Source organism: Cetorhinus maximus, chromosome 2 (assembly GCF_964194155.1).
Source record: "Cetorhinus maximus chromosome 2, sCetMax3.hap1.1, whole genome shotgun sequence".
Lineage (NCBI taxonomy): Eukaryota > Metazoa > Chordata > Chondrichthyes > Lamniformes > Cetorhinidae > Cetorhinus > Cetorhinus maximus.
In genome coordinates this window covers 28,924,313-28,943,279 of record NC_135880.1, presented here as the reverse complement: position 1 = coordinate 28,943,279, position 18,967 = coordinate 28,924,313, and the positions used below count along the sequence as shown (strand labels likewise).

At 45.9% G+C, this 18,967-nt stretch overlaps 1 protein-coding gene across 1 annotated transcript in view; it reads left to right on the top strand.

Annotated features, from left to right (window-relative positions):
- LOC144689893 (uncharacterized) overlaps nucleotides 1–18,967 on the top strand; it is a 171,333-nt gene that overhangs the window by 49,484 nt on the left and 102,882 nt on the right. Inside the window, exons 11-13 of the mRNA XM_078557388.1 lie at nucleotides 2,723–2,862; nucleotides 11,797–11,910; nucleotides 17,575–17,733. Coding sequence (XP_078413514.1) covers nucleotides 2,723–2,862; nucleotides 11,797–11,910; nucleotides 17,575–17,733 — 413 coding nt within the window. The remainder of the gene's footprint in view (nucleotides 1–2,722; nucleotides 2,863–11,796; nucleotides 11,911–17,574; nucleotides 17,734–18,967) is intronic.

Here is an 18,967-nt window from a genome sequence, read left to right as displayed (position 1 = left end):
TCAGGATGCTTCTGCTACTTCAAGGTCACCCGTCTGGTGTGACAATGGCAATGCCACCATTGGAATACTCCCTTTTTGCACTGGTCAGCTCCCACTCAATGGCTATGTCACCTGATATATTTACTGTGCACACGTTATGAGCCCCAGCCCAGGAAAATGGACTGGAGCTGAGGTGGTCACAGAAAGCCGCGCCTCAGTTCAATTCCACCGAAACCCTGGACAGTGATCAGGAACAAAGGTCTCGCCCAAATTTTCCCCTCTTTCTAACCTTGGGACTGTGAGATAAGTTACAATAGCCCCGGGTGTGATCAGCCAACAGCACAGGTGGGTCCATATAGCTCAGCAACATGTCACCTGATATATTTAGCATTGGAAAGGAGGAATAACAGTGTTAGAAGGAAACAAGTTGCACCTATTCGGCTATGGAAACAATGTGCTACACAATATAATTTATATCTAACTGAATTATATGAACACTTTAGCTAAATTGGATATGCCATTCTACACCTGCACAATAGGCTATATTCATTCCAGCTATTCATAATTCATGGTGGGATTAGGAGCTGCAGTGTTCCTTTGCCAACACTGTGCTTGCCAAATTTTAAGTAAGCTTTATTCCATTCAAATCAACCAACTAATGACTTTTGTACTCAGGCTGATTTAGAAATCGGCCCCTTGATAAATAAATTGTAGCAAAATAATTGAAAGGGTTTGAATTTGTTTCAGGAAAGTTGGAATGACATAATAAGCTCTTAAAGGAATGCAGACATAATTGTGTGTGTGTGTGTGTGTGTGTGTATGTGTGTGTTTGTGGTGGAGGTGGTAGTGGGGGAGTGGGAATTCAACTGGTCACCATCTCCTTTTTCTGGGCAGCTGGCTGTTTATAATTGCTGGCAGGAAGGACTTTTTCTCTCCCTCTGAAGTTTAAATATGAAAATCAGGATCCCGAACCTGTTTGCAAAACTCAGGTTCTGCATGTGACACAGGCATTCACTGTCCTCACTGACATTCCTTAAAGAAACCACGCAGGCTGTTCAAAAGATGGCGCAGGGAATACTCAGTCTTCATGTTGGTGGGCCCAGGGCAGCAGGCTTGCTCCATCGAGGCCTGCAGAAAACTGTGCCCCACTGCTCCTGCACTGAAGCATCAGCCTGGATTATAATCGTTGTATAAAATTCATGTTTTAATCAAATTTTATGCATTACTGATAGCTTTGCCTTCTCAAATACGGATATGCTATATCATTAGCAACAACGCTGGTGACTGTAGCACTAATGATAAAACGTATGCTAAGCACCCCATTAGGGTGTTGCAACATGTAGAGTCATGCCCATCAGAATAGCTTAAGGTTTACAGCATTTTCCTTGTCACTTCATCCATTTATCTCTGCTGCCCCACATACTGGTTTTGTCCATTTAAGGTGACTTCATGCTCCATCACATCCTTTGTGCTGGAACTCCAGTTCTGAACGGGCATTAACAGTGCTTTTATGCTTAAGTCAAGCTTTAAGAATTGAAGAGGAAATCCTCCAATTTTTACTTAGCAAGGTGTCAGCCTGTGGCTCAGTAGTAGCAGTCTCACCTCTGAGTTGTACATTCAAGCCTTGCACTAGAAACATGAGCACAAAAGCTTTACCAACACTTTAGCACAGTACTGAGAGCTCTGCAATGCCAGAGGTGCCACCTTTCGGATGAGAAATTAAACTGAGGCCCCTTGTGCCCACTCGGCTGGGCATAACAGATCCCGTGGCACTGTTTGAAGAAGATCGTAAGAGTTCTCCTCAGTGTCCTGGTCAACATTTATCTCTCAACCAACATTATAAAAGCAGATTATCTAGAAATTATCACATCACTGATTGTGGGATCTTGCTGTGCACAAATTGGCTGCCACATTTCTTACATTACAACAGTGGCTACACTTTAAGAATATTACATTGGCTGTAAAGTGCTCTGGGTTGTCCTGAGGTTGTGAAAGGGCACCGGGTCAGCATTTCAACAATTATCACCTGCTTGCTCTCAGGAGCAATTTGAAGAGATGGAGGATAACATTTGTGCCTCTAAAACTAATATACAAAATTACTACAGCTTAACCAACAATTAGCACATGTATCATGGCCATTGATTTAACAATAACAAGTGCACATTTAAAATATTCTTTCATGGGATGTGGGCATCACTGGTAAGGCCAGCATTTGTTGCCCATCCCTAACTGCCTTGAACTGAGTGACTTGCTAGACCATTTCAGAGGGCAGTTAAGAGTCAACCACATTGCTGTGGGTCTGGAGTCACACTTAGGCCTGACCAGGTAAGGATGGCAGATTTCCTTTCCTAAATGACATTAGTGAACCAGATGGGCCTCTACAAATTGATTTTAATCTCATGGTCACTAATACTGAGACTAGTTTTCAACTACAAATTTTATTAATTGAATTTAAATTCCACTGGGCACTGTGGTAGGATTTGAACACTTGACCCCAGATATAGCTTGAGCCTTTGAGACATCGCTACCTCTCCCAATTTTAAAGTTCAGTACCCAGAGGAAATTCCTTTCCTTTTGTCCCTTCCTCTATTCCTCCTCCTGGAAGTTCATTCTTAGTTTACAGCTACTTTCACTTCTTTCGATTAAGGTAGCTCTTTGTTAATTTATTTCTTTAATGACCTAACAATTTTTCTGCCTGATATATCTGGACTAGAAGGTAATAAAAAATGTTATTGCTCCACAGCTTCGCCACACCAATATTTATGAGTACAAGGTCAGCTGGGGACGGGATGGAATCAATCCACAGCTGAACAGGTCTCACTCATTCTACATAGAGCACCTCTGTACTGACTTCCAAAGAACTTTCGCCACCCACTTTAACAGGTCAGTGCTTCCGAATCACTCTGCCAAAGCAGAAATTAAAATGCTCTATGAGGAACAGCAACATTCCTTCAGCAGGCGGAGCTCCTGCTCCTATTTTCTAAGGTTCTATTCCTTTTCCTGAATGTTAAATGTGTAGGTGATTGCTTAAATGGATGTGTGAAACTTCAAGGCTGCATCTAAAATTAATTCTAAGGGAAAACTAAATAAGGACATGAGGGAGGAAGGAATAGAAGGATATGCTGATAGGGTTCGATGCAGACATGTGTGAAGAAGCACTTTGTAATTCCATGTATGTAATTCTTTCTTTATGACCACAGCAACATTAACCCACTTTCTGCTTCTCTGCTCTCTCAGGGACTTATTACCATTATAAAACATGTGAGAATCCATGAGCAGGATTTTTACCTCGTTGGGCGGGCGGGCCCAGGAGTGGACGTGAAACTGACTGCTGACCGCGATTTCACGCTGGCTGGCCAATTAACGGCCAGTCAGCGTGAATCGTGCGCTGCAGCGTTCAGTGCTGCCAGGGTGGGGGCGGGAGGAGGACGAGAGCAGGAGTTTGCGCATGCGCAGGGGTGCGCGCACTGAGAGCTCTCTGAAGGCACAGAGCTGCCTCAGGGAGCTGAAGATTTGTAACATTACAAATAAAGATTTAAAAAATAAGGTAAACATGAGGGACATGTTACAAATGAGATTTAATCATTTTTATTTTATTTTTAATTCCTGTTGGAAACCTCATCCCATCCATGGATGTGGTTCCATAAAAAATCCAAAGGCCGCCTGGCCAATTTGCCTGCCCGCCAACCATCAGGGCAGCGTAAAATTGCATTTCACTGTTACGTTAATGGCCTTAATAGGCCTGTTAATTGTCGGCGGGTGTGCTGCCGACTCTCGCATGCGCCTGCCGACTGAAATATCGCGTGAGTGCGCAATGACACCGGGACACTTGCCCGACGTCATCTTACACTTGAAGGTGTCGGGCACAGGCCCGCACGCTGAGCAATAAATTCTGGCCCATATCTTAAACTGCCCTTAAAAAAAGCAAATTTATACTTCTCATATTTACTAACCTCCTTAATTTGTTACAATTCAGTAACTAGAATGCCATTAAATAGGATAAATATATACAACAAAATGATTTCATTTTTAAATCACCAACTTACCTCTTTATTAAAGATATACTAAGGCCTGTTGTCAGAAGCTGATGGAATTTTCCAGTTGGCTTCAGTTGGTCTGCAGAGGCATTAGGGGATAATCTATCTGCCAGGAGGTGGCTTGTCAGCGGCAGACTAGGGAGGGGGCAGCAGTCTAGGCAGGCTTTGAGGCCCTCCCCGCCTGCCTGCCTTCTCCTCGCCTCGAGGGTCTCCTCACTCTCACTTACCTGAAAAGGCACCCTAGAACTGGCCCTCCATTTTGAGTGCCTACTCGATCGCTGTCCTTAATTGGACGCTGAGCCCACCCTCTGGCCATTAATTTGCCAATTCGGGGAAAATCATAGCTGAGTGAATGTTTCCCACACAATTTAGGTGTCTGACCCCCATTTGACCCTGATGTCGGGATACTGAAACCTGCAGGGAAAATCCCCCCATGAGAGATCAATTGTATGTGCCAGGTTTCAAACGCAAAGTGAGAGTTAGTGTTCAAAATGGAAGAAGCATTCAATTCTCCTACATTGGCATCAATTCCACTAATAAGTACAAAATTGCTATTTGTACAAAGAAACTGTAATCGCGTTTCATTGGAGGTCCAGATTTAGTCATGCAAGGTTTGCTCTCTAGTCAGACATACGCAATTCTAGATTACATTTCAAATGCTGAAGTAATTACATAGATTGAAGGCAAGTGACAATTTTTCTGACAGTAACCAAGTAACGATTGCTATGGTGAGACCTCTTTACGAAGTGCAAATGTTAAGAACAGGGCTGATGATTCACCAAGTTAAAGTAAAAAGTCAATGTTCGCGGTTGAAGCTTTTTTATAGACCCTCTTTAGTAGGAGGTGGAAGTCACCATCTTAAAACCAATTTATTCTGTCTTCTGTGGGTTTACATGGTGGGTTGTTTGACTGGCTCAAAGAAAAGTTGAACTTGTACATACATCAGTCTGTTTCTCTTGGGTTTTAATAAGGGACCCTTAAGAACCGATGGAGACTAGAAAATCTGGAATGAAGACATAGGTTTTAATGAGGTGATCAACTTTTATAGATAACAGAAAAATATATTTCATCTGTTTCTCAAATGAGATTAATGTCAAGTAGAAAAGAAATCCCATCAAAAGCACTGGAGGTGAATGTGGGAAGATTTCCTCTGCACATTAATGAAATAAGAAATACATCTACAAAACAAAGGCCAGCATTTTCCATGCCTGCTGACGTCAGGCGCGTTCAGTAGCGTGAATGGACAATATGGGGCAATCGTTTTCACGATGGCGTGAAACCAGTTCGCAATCGTCTGCTCAGCCCGCCAACGGCAGGCCACCTTTCCCGCCATCAGACATCAGGAACCTCATTGTAATACATCAGTATATCATTATCAGGCCAGCCCACCGGAATCGTGTCCCCCCGCCCACCCGCTGGATAGTCTGCCCATGTCAGCGGGAAAGCACGCTGACATGTTTCACAACAGCATATTGAAGGCGTGCACTTGGCAGGCTGCACTTTGAGGGGAACTCGGAAGTGAGTACACAGTAACGTTGCATAGCGCTCACCAGGGTAGCTTGTTGGACTTCAAGCTTGAGGCGCGTTGGGAGACAGGGGCAAGGGCAGCCCCGCGGTTGTGGTGTCTTAGTAGGGGGTGGGGTGCAAGGGCAGCTCTGAGGTTGAAGTAACTTGAAGTTGGGGGGGCTGGGCAAGGGCAGCACTGCGGTTGAGGTGACTTGTCGGGGAGGGGGGAGGGTGGTGGTGAGGGGGCAAGCGCAGCCCCGTGGTTGAATATAGCGCACAAGCATTCAGGGTGGGGGGTAGGGTGGGTGAGGGAAACGGCCATGCACTAGGGAAACCTGTATAATGTGACCATTCCACTGCAACTGAGATAGTTCAGGCACAGCTGTTGTGATATGATTGGAGTTGGGCCTCTAGCATATCTGCCCATTCAAGCAACGCAGAGGCATCAAAGTACCACAAAGTACCCCTCGAGCACAGACTGCAAGGTCATGGGCATTTTAGTGGACTGCCGAACAGTTGGATGACTGCGCACGTTATACAATCTCCTTGCTAAAGTTGGCCATGGAGCAGGAACTAGTGGAGTTCCTCACAGCCCCTTGCAATGTCATCATCCCGGTTTGGACCAGTCTCCCCCATGGTTCAAGCTAACAGTGCAGCCTTGCAGTGCGGGTTAGGAGAATGCCTGCACCTGAGCTGAGAGCACAGCATGCAGTCCAATGGGCAAAGCTGCCGCCAATCAGTTGGGTGGAGTGGGGAGGAGGTGGGTGGGGTGCCCGGCAGCCAGCAGCACATTAATCTCTGGGCATCCAAGTAGTGGCTGGAATGCATTAAGGGGCCTTCACACTTAACCAAGAGAGGTTATTAGAACACCCATGCTAACCACGTATCACATCCTGCAGGGGGAGTACATCAGGATCATGGGGCCTGGTGAACCAGCTGTATGCCTAATGACCTACAGAGAGCAAAGACGAAGGAGGAGAGAGCAACTGAGGCACCTGGCTGAGCAGAAGGAGGAGCAGCACCCTCAAGAAGAACGGGTGGCTGGAGCTCCCGCACACGCCAACAAAGAGCCACAGCGAGCCGTCACTGGTCAGTGCTTGATGACACCCAAGGTCGCCTTTCATTCTTGCAGATGACTGAGAACCAGTGTCGCCGAAGAATGTGCATGTCTAGAGAACTGGTTGGTAACATCTACCAGCTGCTGCAGGATTTGGTGCCACAGGGACATGGAGGACATCTACTGCAAGTGGCTGTGAAAGTGACCACGGCGCTCAATTTCTATGCCTGTGGCTCCTTTCAGGGCTCCACGGGTGACCTCTGTGGGATACCACAAGCCTCCACCCACAAATGCATCCAAGAGGTCACGGATGCCATCTTCGCGAGGGCACACAACTTTGTGCATTTTGTCCGGGAGCAGGGCAGCCAGGATGCAAGAGTGATTGCAGTTGCCTGGATCTCGGGTTTCCCACAGGTGCAGGATGCCATCGACTGAACACACAGTCAACTAGAACAATCACAAGGTCTTTCATTTGCTGAATGTGCAGCTGGTGTGCGACCACCACAAACGTATCCTGCAGGTCTGTGCACAGTTTCCAGGGAATGTGCACGACTCCTAGGTTTCTCAGTCAGTTACACATCCCTGACATATTCCAGGGCCCACAGAAGCTGCAGGGATGGCTCTTTGGGGACAACGGCTACCCACAGAGGCTGTGGCTGATGACATCCGTGCAGCGGCCTCAGACTGTAGTAGAGCAACGCTATAATGAGGATCATGCTGCAGCTCACAACTTGGTGGAGCAGACCATCGGGATGCTGAAGATGAGGTTCCAGTGCCTGGACTGGTTTGGTGGAGCTGTGCAATACAGTTCACAGAGGATGTCACACATTGTCATTACCTGCTGCGCCCTTCGCAATCTGGCACTGCAATGGTGAGAGGAGCTGGCTGAGGAGGAGATGGAGCAGCTGGAGGTCTCCCCGGATGAGGGTGAGGAGGTCCTCGAAGGCCACGATTAGGCCCTCGCACTGGCCAGACGAGGCAGGCGCGCTCGGGAGGCCCTCATAGCTGCTAGATTTGTGGAGGATGATGACGACATGCAGTGAGGGTACCCCATAGACCCTCACATTGTATCTGTGAATGTTTGACTCCAGTCTGGCTAATGGCAGCGCACATACCCTCTGTGAGAATGCTTCTGTCATAGAGAGCACAGTGGAGGTCCTAATAGTCGCTCGATTGCAGGAGGATGATGACGACATGCGGCAAGGACACTCCATATATCTTCACGTAGCCTCTGAGGATGTCTGACTCCTGTTTGGCCGAGGGCAGCTTGCTTGCGCTCTGTGATCAGGGTCATATCATAGAGACGCAGCCATGAAGCTTTAGAAGCATCTGATCCTTTGTCCGCCTTCAGCACCTGAATCCCTCAGGAGTACAGCGTCACTGGTCACAGATGCTAAAGAGATGGGGGCCAGCCCCACCTTCTTAACCTTCCTAACCCTGCCGCTATGCCTTGGTGCTCCCTGGACATCCACAGCGGAGTTGGAGGCAGCCTGCTAACTGTTATGCCCTGTCTGTGATGACCTTGGCAGGCGTCCTCTGTAGAGCCGAGACCTGGCCTGCTTTCGGGGTCCTGTCTGGCAGTGGCACCCTCCACTGGCACAGCGGCCTGTGGAGCTGGAGCTGTTGAGGTCACAAGAAGAGGGGATTCGGATGGGCCGGACACTCCCGGAGTCACCTGGATGGATGGCCCCGGAGCGTGCACCTGCTGATCCCCCTCCCTATGGGTGTCCGAGGGACCTTGACTGACTCCTTCAAGAGAAGGGGTAGCTGGAGTGAGATCAAGCTGCCACACTCCCCTCTCACGTACACACTGTTGGATGTCAACTATGGCATCAGTGATGGAGTTGAGCCCGCTCAGCAGTACAGGAGTGATGTCTTAGACCAAGATCTCCATGGCGGCCGCCATCCTGCCAGTATTAACCTCAGTGCGTTGTCATGCCAGCGCTATCACCTCAGACTGAAGGCGGACGGACTCCTCCATTGTGCCTCGCAATCTGAGGAGTGCAGCAGACATCCCTTCCTGATGTTCCTGAGCTTGCCTTTGCAGCTCCAGCAACTGAGACATGACCGAGTCCAGGCGCTCATCATCTGACATGGGCTCAGCAAATTTCTGGCCTCCAGCAGCCCTCTGAAAGCCGGACACCTGGGAAGTCCCTGCCTTCGCCTGCTGTGATGTGCTCACCAGATAGTGATCCTGAGGATGCTCTAAAGTTAGGTCCCACCGAGGTGTGTGTCTCTGCGCTGGTGGAGGGTGTGGGTGAGTGCTGTGACGGGACTTCAAGTGGGATGCCTTCAGATTCCTCTTCAGAGGCTTCTTTGGGACTTGTTTGGAGGCTGTTTCCCAGTTGTGCCTGCGAAAGCAACGAGAGATAATTACTGCATGGCAGTGGCCTGTGAAACAGGACACATCACTCACGGCATGGATGTCTGATGTATGTTGCACCGCTGGACCCTCCCTTGGTAGAGCAGCTCCGACCTCACCTTCAGCACAGGACCGGTCCCGGTCATCGCCGGCCAGCTAAATGTCTGTGTTTTCAAAGTTGGTGAGGACCTTGATTTCAGGCATTCTTCCACCAGTCTGCGACCTCTCCCTGTTGTTGTGTGCCAGCTTGCCCTACATGAATAGAGATGGAGAGAGTGTAAGCAGGACACTTGCCAGGCCAGATGATAAGTATGCCTGGCATGTGTGGGTGGTGAGTGGTCCCATGGACAGGACAAGGACATTGAGGGTGAGTGTGAAAGAGTGAATGGTGATGTCCCTTGAACTGGCAGTGAGTGAGGGCCCTGTGGATGTGTGATGGGTTGGTGAGTGTGTGAGTTGAGAGTGTGAGAAGGGTGACTTACCCTGGCGGAATGGAGGAGATCATTCATCCTCTTGCGGCACTGGGTGACTGTCCTCTTTTGAAGGGTGTTGGCGCTGACCGCCACTGCCACAGCCTCCCAACCCTGGTTGGTCATGCCGCTGCCCATCCTGCAGCCAGAGTGGGGGTGGAGGACATTGTGGGAGGCCTCCATGGCATCCAAAAGGTGTTCCAGTGATGCGTTGCTGAACCCGGGGGCTGCAGTCTTTTTGCTTTTCATGGACATCTTCCTTGCAGCAGTCGTGGGCTGGAAGCAGTGAGATGTGTGCACACGGCTGGACTTTAAACCCAGAGGAATGCCCGGTGTGATGAGGGCCTGAGGTGATGGCGTGGTGGGCGAATGAGAGCCCACCTGCCATGGAAACAGTGTGTTTTCCGGGAATGCATAAGTAATGTAGTGGGTTTGAGATGATATGGGATAAAAACCCGCCATCGCAGCCAGTGGGTAAAACATCGTTTTACCTGCCTGTTACCACACTTAGTGCAAATCTGGCATGATTCCGCCCAAAGAATTTTAACTTTTGCTGCAAGTCTATATCTTACAGTTGTGGAGGTTTAGATTTTTCAGGTCCCGTTTGTGATCCAAAGGCTCAGAAAAACTCTTACGTTGTCAGAGCTAATTCCTGTTGACAAATGTGAGGCTTTCGCTGAACTAGTAATCCAGAGACCCAGGGTAATGTCTGGGGACCCAGGTTCAAATCCCACCTTGGCAGATGGTGAAATTTGAAATTCAATAAAGAGCCTGGAATTAAAAGTCTAATGATATCATGAAACCATTGACGATTGTTGTAAAAACCCATCTGATTCACCAATGTCCTTTAGGAAAGAAAATCTGCCGTCCCTTACCTGGTCTGGCCTACCTGTGACACCAGACCCACAGCAGTGTGGTTGACAATCAAATGCCTCTGAAATGGCCTAGCAAGCTAATCAGTTCTCAAGGGCGATTAGGGATGGGCAATAAATCCTGGCCTAGCCAGCAATTCCCATCTCGCATGAACGAATGAAGAAAATAACCTTGTTCTACGGACAGATCCACATACTGGGTTATACCAGGTCTTGAGGACTTATTTTGGTCACTGGTTGGAAATGAAGAGGCAACCTGAATTTTCCTGATTTCCAGTTGTTCACCTTCAAAAGCACAACATTTACAGTTAAAAAAAACAAGCTGGAAGTTGCGCGATATTAGCAAAATTGGGGAGGGGGTGCAGTGGGGAGTTGAAAACAGTGGGTGTAGGTGGGGGTTGCAGAACAGTGAATGCAAAGCTTTTCCTTTCTCCTTAATAGTTAATGTTTCAATAATTGAATCCTCATATATAAAAGCGCAAGGTAATTTTGTATGAGTTATATAAGTGAAACATGGATACTGTTTTGGAAATTTAATGAATCAACTTTGAAGCACCCTCACCTGGGAAAAAGTGTAAGATGGCCACATTCCTGTACCTACCCCCCCTCCGCCCCCACAACATTTTTCCTAACCTCAATTCAGGCAGGAGAATGCTGTGTGCCCCAGAAAAAGGGAGGACCTAATTTCATTGATAGTGTCATGTTCCAATGGCAGTTGCCCTGACTACGAACACCATGACCTCTGGTCTGCTAGCAAAAGCTAGCTGCAGCAAGCGCCCAGGTCCAGGTCCAGGTGTGTGCTTTAAGGTCCCTTATTAAAGGTTCCTTTTCTCCAGGCCCACATGCTCCAGGTAGTTGGACAGGTCAGCACACTTCGGGCCCCACACTCCCAATTCCCACCTCAAATTAAAATCAGCTCTTAACTCTTTCTACACTTAATTAATTTTATGATCAAGTGCAACTAGGGGGTGATGCTGACATAGCGGTGATATCACTGACCTAGCAATTCAGAAGCCCAGGCTAATGTTCTGAGGACACAAGCTCAAATCCCACCGCGACAGCCGATAGAATTTAAACTCAATTGAATTAATCTGGAGTATAAAGCTAGTCTCAGTGATGGTGATGCATCAAACTATCATTGATTGTTCTAAAAGCCCATCTGGTTCACTTGCATGTGACTCCAAATCCACAATTAATGTGGTTGACTCTTAACTGCCCTTTGCAATGGCCTAGCAAGCCACTCAGTTTAAGGGCAATTAGGAATGGGCAACAAATGCTGATCTTGTCAGTGACCCCCACATCCCATGAAAGAGTAGGTAAATAATTTATTTACATGTTATTCTAAATAAAATTGTGTTTTTGCTGTATCTATTTATCATTAAATAGATGTTAAAATAAGGTCTTGTTTTATCTGTGGCAAGAAGACATAGTTTTGAATAATTAAATGTGTAATTTTTCCTGGACTTTGGTGGAAGACAATTTTGGCTCAACATTGAAGTTGTTTTTTCCAAAGGAATGTCGATGCACAGAATACTAAGAGAGTGTCAGAAAGAAGAAGTAGGTGCTACGCAACGAAGTGTTGGATTAAGGAGGAGGTGCTAGAACATGTACAGCATTGCCAGACACTGTGAGTCTTACACAAAGTTCACAGAACGTATCGGTGACTAAGAACTTCATAATGACGAACGTTTTAAATTAGAGCCAATTCCTTTTATGGTGTTAAGATAAGTTTATGAGAGTTAAATAAAATAATTCAGTAACTAGAGCATGTTTTAAAAAATTTATTTGTTCGCGTGATGTGAGTGTCGCTGGCTAGGCCATCCCTAGTTGCCCTTGAGAAGGTAGTGGTGAGCTGCCTCCTTGAACCGCTGCAGTACATGTGGTGTAGGTACACCCACAGTGCTGTTAGGAAGGGAGTTCCAGGATTTTGACCCAGTGACAGTGAAGGAACGGTGATATAGTTCCAATCAGGTTGGTGTGTGACTTTGTGGGGTACTTGAAGGTGGTGGCGTTCCCTTGCACTTGTCCTTCTAGGTGGTAGAGGTCACGGGCTTGGAAGGTGCTGTCGGAGGAGCCTTGGTGAGTTGCCGGTGATTTAATTGAACCCTATAAAAATTTGTTTTGTTTCAGAACGTGCTTTGTTCTGATACTATTGTAAACTTTTGTTGTATTTCCTCTGGCTGCTCATACTATGGCGTGTGGGATTCAACCTCAGGACAAAAGTGGCGCAATATAGTTCAGTGAGGGAATGGACAGTGTGAGATGGGTTTGAGCATTACAAAGCAAGAATGTCCAACATTTGTTACTTGGATCTGAGCTGGTGGCAGACACATCACAATTGGCCTCTGTGCCAGCAGGCTAACAAAGAATGAAGAAAACTATGGTTTACACGCCTGATAACTAACCAGTGCCTGTGCTGGAAGAGAAGCAAGTCTGGAGAGGACATAAGCAAGCTCAACTGTGATGACCTCCAGGGTCATCATAAGAACATAAGAAGGTGTAGGAGGAGACCATTTGGCTCTTTAAGCCTGCTCTGCCATTTAATACAATTATGGCTGATCTTCTGCCTCAGTTTCCCTTTCTCACCTGCTCCCCATATCCCTTGATTTCCTGGGAGATCAAAAACCTATCCCCTTCTTCTTCTTAGATAGTCCATATGAATGGAGGACTTCCACGCTGGTTTGATGAGTTCTGAGATGGCTGATAATAGTCCAATGCACGATCTGCAGACTCTACCACCCGCTGGGCAGGTGGTGCTTGAAGGGTTAGGTAGATGAGATGTTTAGTGGTTTGTGCACCCTCTCCAATGCCTAGACTTCACCTCTACACATTCCCCATGAGGTCTCTCGATGTGTTCAGTGTCTTTGTGAATGATCCTTCTCCATTTTAGTCAGTCACAAGCTAGCGTCTCCCCATGCATCAGTGGGGATATTTGACATCTTCAGGGTTGCTTTCATGACATCCCTAAAGGGTTTCCACTGTGCTCCTGTGCATCTTTTGCTGCAACCTAGTTCCAAATAGAGCAGTTGTTTTGTGAGTCTAGTGTTAGGCATCCCAATAACATGTTGTGCCCAGCAGAGCTGGTTTTCAGTGATTAGCGGCTCGATGCTGGACATGTTGGCTTGGAAGAGGATGCTGCTTTTCTTGCCACCAGATTTGGAGGATCTTGTGAAGGTACCACTGGTGCTTTTTCTCCAGTGCTTTGAAATGTCTCCTGTTGGTTGTCTAAGTCTCTGAAACATGTCTGTTTCAGCCTCGAATATATTCAATGATGGAGCATCCACAATCCTCTGGGATAGAGAATTCCAAAGATTCCAAACCTTTTGAGTGAAGAAATTACTCCTCATCTCAGTCCTAAGTGATCAACCCCTTATCTTGAGGCTTGTGCCCCTGTGTTCTAAATTCCCCAGCCAGGTGTAAAAACATTCAGCATCTATAAGCCCCTTCAGAACGTTATATGTTTCAATGAGATCACCTCACATTCTCCAAAACTCCAGAGAAGATGGCCACAATTTACTCACCCTCTCATCATAGAACAAACCTCTCATCCCAGGAAGCACTATTCATTGGTCCTGCCCCTCCACCCCCTAGCCAAGGCGCAGCCAGACAGCCTCTCACTGATGTACCATATTCACTGCTCTGGCTCACATATCAAGAATGGTCTCTTAGCTAAAGTGTTGGATGACCATGAAACTATAATGTAACATGGGTCACTGTGTTCACGGGAAGGGAGATAAGAGGAGAATTTGGTGGCCTAAGAGGCAGCTCAGTAAAAACAACAACCTTCATTTATATCATGCTTTTAGCGTATTGAAACATCCCAAGGCTCTTCACAGGAGCATTATAAAACAAAGTAAGAGCTGAGCTGCAGAAGGAAACACTAGATCAGATGACCAAGCTTAGTCAAAGAGGTAGGTTTTAAGAAGTGTCTAAAAGGAGGGAATTCCAGAGCTTGGAAAATAGGCAACTGTAGACGTGGCAACCAGTGGTGGAGCCATTTGAATCAAGATGTGTAAGAGGCCAGACTTAGAGGAGTGCAGATATCTCAGAGGGTTATAGGGTTGGAGGAGATTACAAAGATAGGGATGGGCAAGGCCATAGAGGGATTTGAAATCAAGGACGCAAATTTTAAAATCAAGATGTGGCTTGACCGAGAGCCAATGCACATCAGCAAGCACAGGGGTGATAGGGGACCGGAACATGCTATGAGTTAGGACACAGGTAGCATAGTTTTGGATGACCTCAATTTTATGGAGGATAGAATGTGGGAGACCAGCCAGGGGTGCATTGGAATAGTCAATTCTAGAGGAAGCAAGGACATGGTGGAGGGTTCCAGCAGCAGATGAGCAGAGATGTCGAGCAATGTTACAGAGGTGGAAATAGGCAGCCTTAATGATGGCCCAAATCTGAGCTCAGAAGCTCATTTCAACAGCCTGGCTTAATCTCAAACCACTGGCAGGGACTTGGATGGAGTTGGTAGTTAGAGATAGGTGTTTGGAGCAGTGACAAAAAGTAATCGCTTCAGTCTTCCCAATATTTAATTGGAGGAAATTTCTGCTCATCCAGTACTGGATGTCAGATAAGCAGTCTGATCATTAGTAAGTAGCCAGTTAAGTTACTTGTTATTGTGGCTGCACGTTTCCAGCCAAGAAAATCTTCAGTATTTCTAAATATACAAATTACTTGTTGCGTAAAAACATTGGAAATTTTAAACCCCAGAAAGGGACAGGGAGGATGTTAAATAATTAAAACCTGAAACTCAATCACAACCAGTCTTGAACACATCTGCTTTCTGTTTGACCAAGGTGGGTTGGGCGGAGGGGTGGGAGGGTGTTGGCGAGCGAGTAACCTGCTCTTGAGAGGTGGGTCAGTCAATTTAAATGGTGTTAATGAGGTTGCATGACGCAGATTTTAACATGAGTTTAGATATAATGGCTGTGGGCCATGTTTTCCAGGGCTTGGGAATTCAGGCATCTGACGAAAAGCAAGAGTAGCCTGGTCCAGCTAGCGCTGTTTGAGGGCCAGGATGAGCAGGCCCACCAAACTAACTTGCTGCAATCAGCCTCCCATTTGACAGTCCAATGCTGCCCGTTTTCCAGGCTGAATCCTTCCCCCCCATGCAAACCCCTCCCCCACCATCGCAATTACCCCCGGCCCCAAACTCCTTCCTCTGCTCCCAGGCTATGCCCTTCTAGCACAGGCCTTCTCAGCCACCAGCCAGTCAGCCAGCCAGCCTCTCAATCTGGCCAGTTGCTTGCCAGAAAATGTAAAAGAAAATTCACATGAGGTCCTGCTGTTAAATTCGGAAGGAGCTCCACGTTCTCCTAATTTCAGGGTTTCCTGGTTGCCCCCTCCATGCCTTCCCATAAATATCAGGGCCTATGTATCTATATTCTGCCTGACCCACTCCCTTGAATATTTAAACATACCACAGGACAAAAACTTGGGCTAATGATTTTTAATTGAAACATTCGGAGTGGAAAGTTAACTATAAGTGAGCTGATCAGAGTAAATAAAAGATAGAATGTTCTTTCTTCATTATACCTAATTTCCTGGAACTGTCCCTTGCACCACAAACTGACCAACTATTTTCCAGATTTTCCTGTTTTTAATCCAGTTTTATTCGAGTTCGCGCTAATTTTGCAATGCATCTTTCAGAGGGTAGTTATATCAACTTTAATCACGTTGCACCTTAGTGGATATTGTGAGCTATTAGTCTAAAACCTTCAGTGGAGTCCAGATGATATCATAAATTATAAAGGCAAACCTCTTTGAGGCATGAGATGGGAGGTGGTGGCAGTCTCAGAATCATGTCCATGTATCTGTTGTTTTGACTATAGACTCAGACGTCAGTGGTTGTAGGAGCTAATTTTAAAATTCTGTTTGTGTTGTGTTTTTGTGCACATTTCAATGAATGTCAATCCATAAGACCATAATAAGATGTAGGAGCAGAAGTAGGCTATTTGGCCCATCAAGTCTGCTCCGCCATTCAATGAGATCATGGCTAATCTGATAAACCTCAACTCCACTTTCCTGCCTTTTCCCCATAACCCTTGATTCCCTTACTGATTAAAAATCAGTCTTTCTCAGCCTTGAATATACTTAACAACCCAGCCTCTACAGCCCTCTGCGGTAAAGAATTCCACAGATTGACTACCCTCTGAGAGAAGAAATTCCTCCTCATCTCTGTTTTAAATAGGCACCCCCTTACTCTGAGATTATGCCCTCTGGCCCTAGACTCTCCCACAAGGGGAAACAACCTCTCAGCATCTACCCTGTCAAACCCCCTAAGAATCTTATATGTTTCAATAAGGTCACCTCTCATTCTTCTAAACTCCAATGAGTACAGGCCCAACCTACTCAACCTCTCCTCAGAAGAAAATCCCTCCATCCCCGGGATCAACCTAGTGAACCTTCTCTGGACTGCCTCCAACACCAGTATATCTTTCCTTAGATAAAGGGACCAAAACTGTTCACAGTATTCTAGGTATGGTTTACATTCACAACAGTGTGCAGCATGCAGTTGTATATGATGTTGTTCACGTTGAACAATAATTGCAAATTTATAGATTATACCATATTATGTAGCTAATAAGTTTTAAAATACTTGTACATGTTGCTCTTTACTGATAAAGAAACCCCACACTTTGAAAACCCTACACTCTTTCACTCCCTCCATCACTAACGCACAGTGGCAGCAGTGTGTACTACCTACAAGATGCACCGCAACAACTCACCAAGGTTCCTTCGTCAGCACCTTCCAAACCCACAACCACTGCCATCTAGAAGGATAAGGGCAGCAGATGCATGGGAACACCGCCACCTTCAAGTTCCCCTCAAAGTCACACACCATCCTGACCTTGGAACTATCTTGTCATTCCTCACTGTTACTGGGTCAAAATCCTGCAACTCCCTCCCTAACAGCACTGTGGGTGTTTCTACAACACATGCACTGCAGCATTTTAAGAAGGCAGCTCACCACCACCTTCTTAAGGGCAGTTAGTGATGGGCAATAAATGCTGGTCTAGTCAGCAACACCTACATCCCAAGAATGAATAATAAAAGAAATGTGGTTGTAATTAACTTTATTAATTATTTCAACACTGCACATTTTGCACTGCTATTTAAATGAAAAACATTACAAACTCAGTACAAATTTGTTGATTGATGAATGAATGTGCAACAGTCAAAAAGTTTCATTGAAGATTCTGGGGAGTATAAGGGCTTTCTGCATAAAATCTTTTGGGATCACTGCTGTTGTAATTGGAAATTTCTTATCATTAATCAAAAGAGCTGCATTTTTCATTGGAAGAGAAGTTTTTTTGCTCAACTTGAAGGAATGTCTACAGCATTCGAAGCAAAAACCGATTGTCCTTCTCGGAGAGGTGGGATGTGGCAAGAGTGCTATCATGGCCAAGGCATCCCTGCTAGCTTCCAATTGGGTCTCAGGGTAAGCGTCTGATCTTTAATTTGTCATATTAGCTCATTTGCAATAGAAAAAAATCACACGAATAAGGGAACAAGAGTAGGCCATTTAGACCCTTGAGCCTTTAGGTACCTTCCAAACCCACGACCACTATCACCTAGAAGGACAAGGGCAGCAGATAGATGGGAACCTGCAAGTTCCCCTCCAAGTCACTCACCATCCTGACTTGGAAATATATCGCCGTTCCTTCACTGTTGCTGGGTAAAAATCCTGGAACTCCCTCCCTAATAGCACTGTGGGCAGACCTACAGCATATGGACTGCAATGGTTCAAGAAGGCAGCTCACCACCACCTTCTCAAGGGCAACTAGGGATGCGCAATAAATGCTGGCCCTGCAAGCGAAGCCCACATCCTGTGAATGAATAAAAAAAAACCCTTGAGCCTGTTCTGCCACTCATTGATACCATGGCTGATCTGCAGCCTCACTCCATGTCCTTGCCTTTGCCCCATGCCCCTTCAATCAACATTGGGCAACAGTCCATTAGGGCAATCAGGTAGTTTAGTGCTTTGCCAACCTAATGATGACAATCTTTAGTTTCAGGACTGCCTTTCAGTGAGCAGTTGGGATATTATGATATTCTAAGATAGTTTCAGTTCCCTAGTTGGAATACCAACTGCTAAAACAATTCAAAATTGTTCAATGCATCCCTGCCAAGTAGAATATCAAGCCTACTTTACTTCAAACCCAGATTCAGATAAAACAGGCAAAGGGGAATTGATATAAAACATTGTAAATGATTTATTCAATGCTTTGCTTTGAAAGTAATCAGCTTCAAGGATTTTCATGTCTATGGTTACAAACTATGTTTAAGTGAAAACATGTTTGTGTGAAGTGCTTAAGATAGCTTTGAACTAATGAATGTCTATTGGTAGGTCAACAATGATTTATGTCCTGTGTAAATTGAGCCATAATACTGAACAAACAAAACAAAAAGACATGGTTAAGCTGGTTAGGACACAAGTTCATATAAATACAGCAAGTAGATTTTAGCTTGCTTATTTCTAATAATTAAAAAATCACTTTGGAAGCGATTGAGGTGACTAATGAAAGTCAAGGCCTGAATTTACACTTACAAATGTCAACATCTGAAACCTGCTTAAGTGAATTAACATCACGACTAAAATAATTGGAAAGGAAACTTAATACATTAGTTAACATCTATGACTTGATTGACTTGAAGGCCCAAGAGAAAGGAAG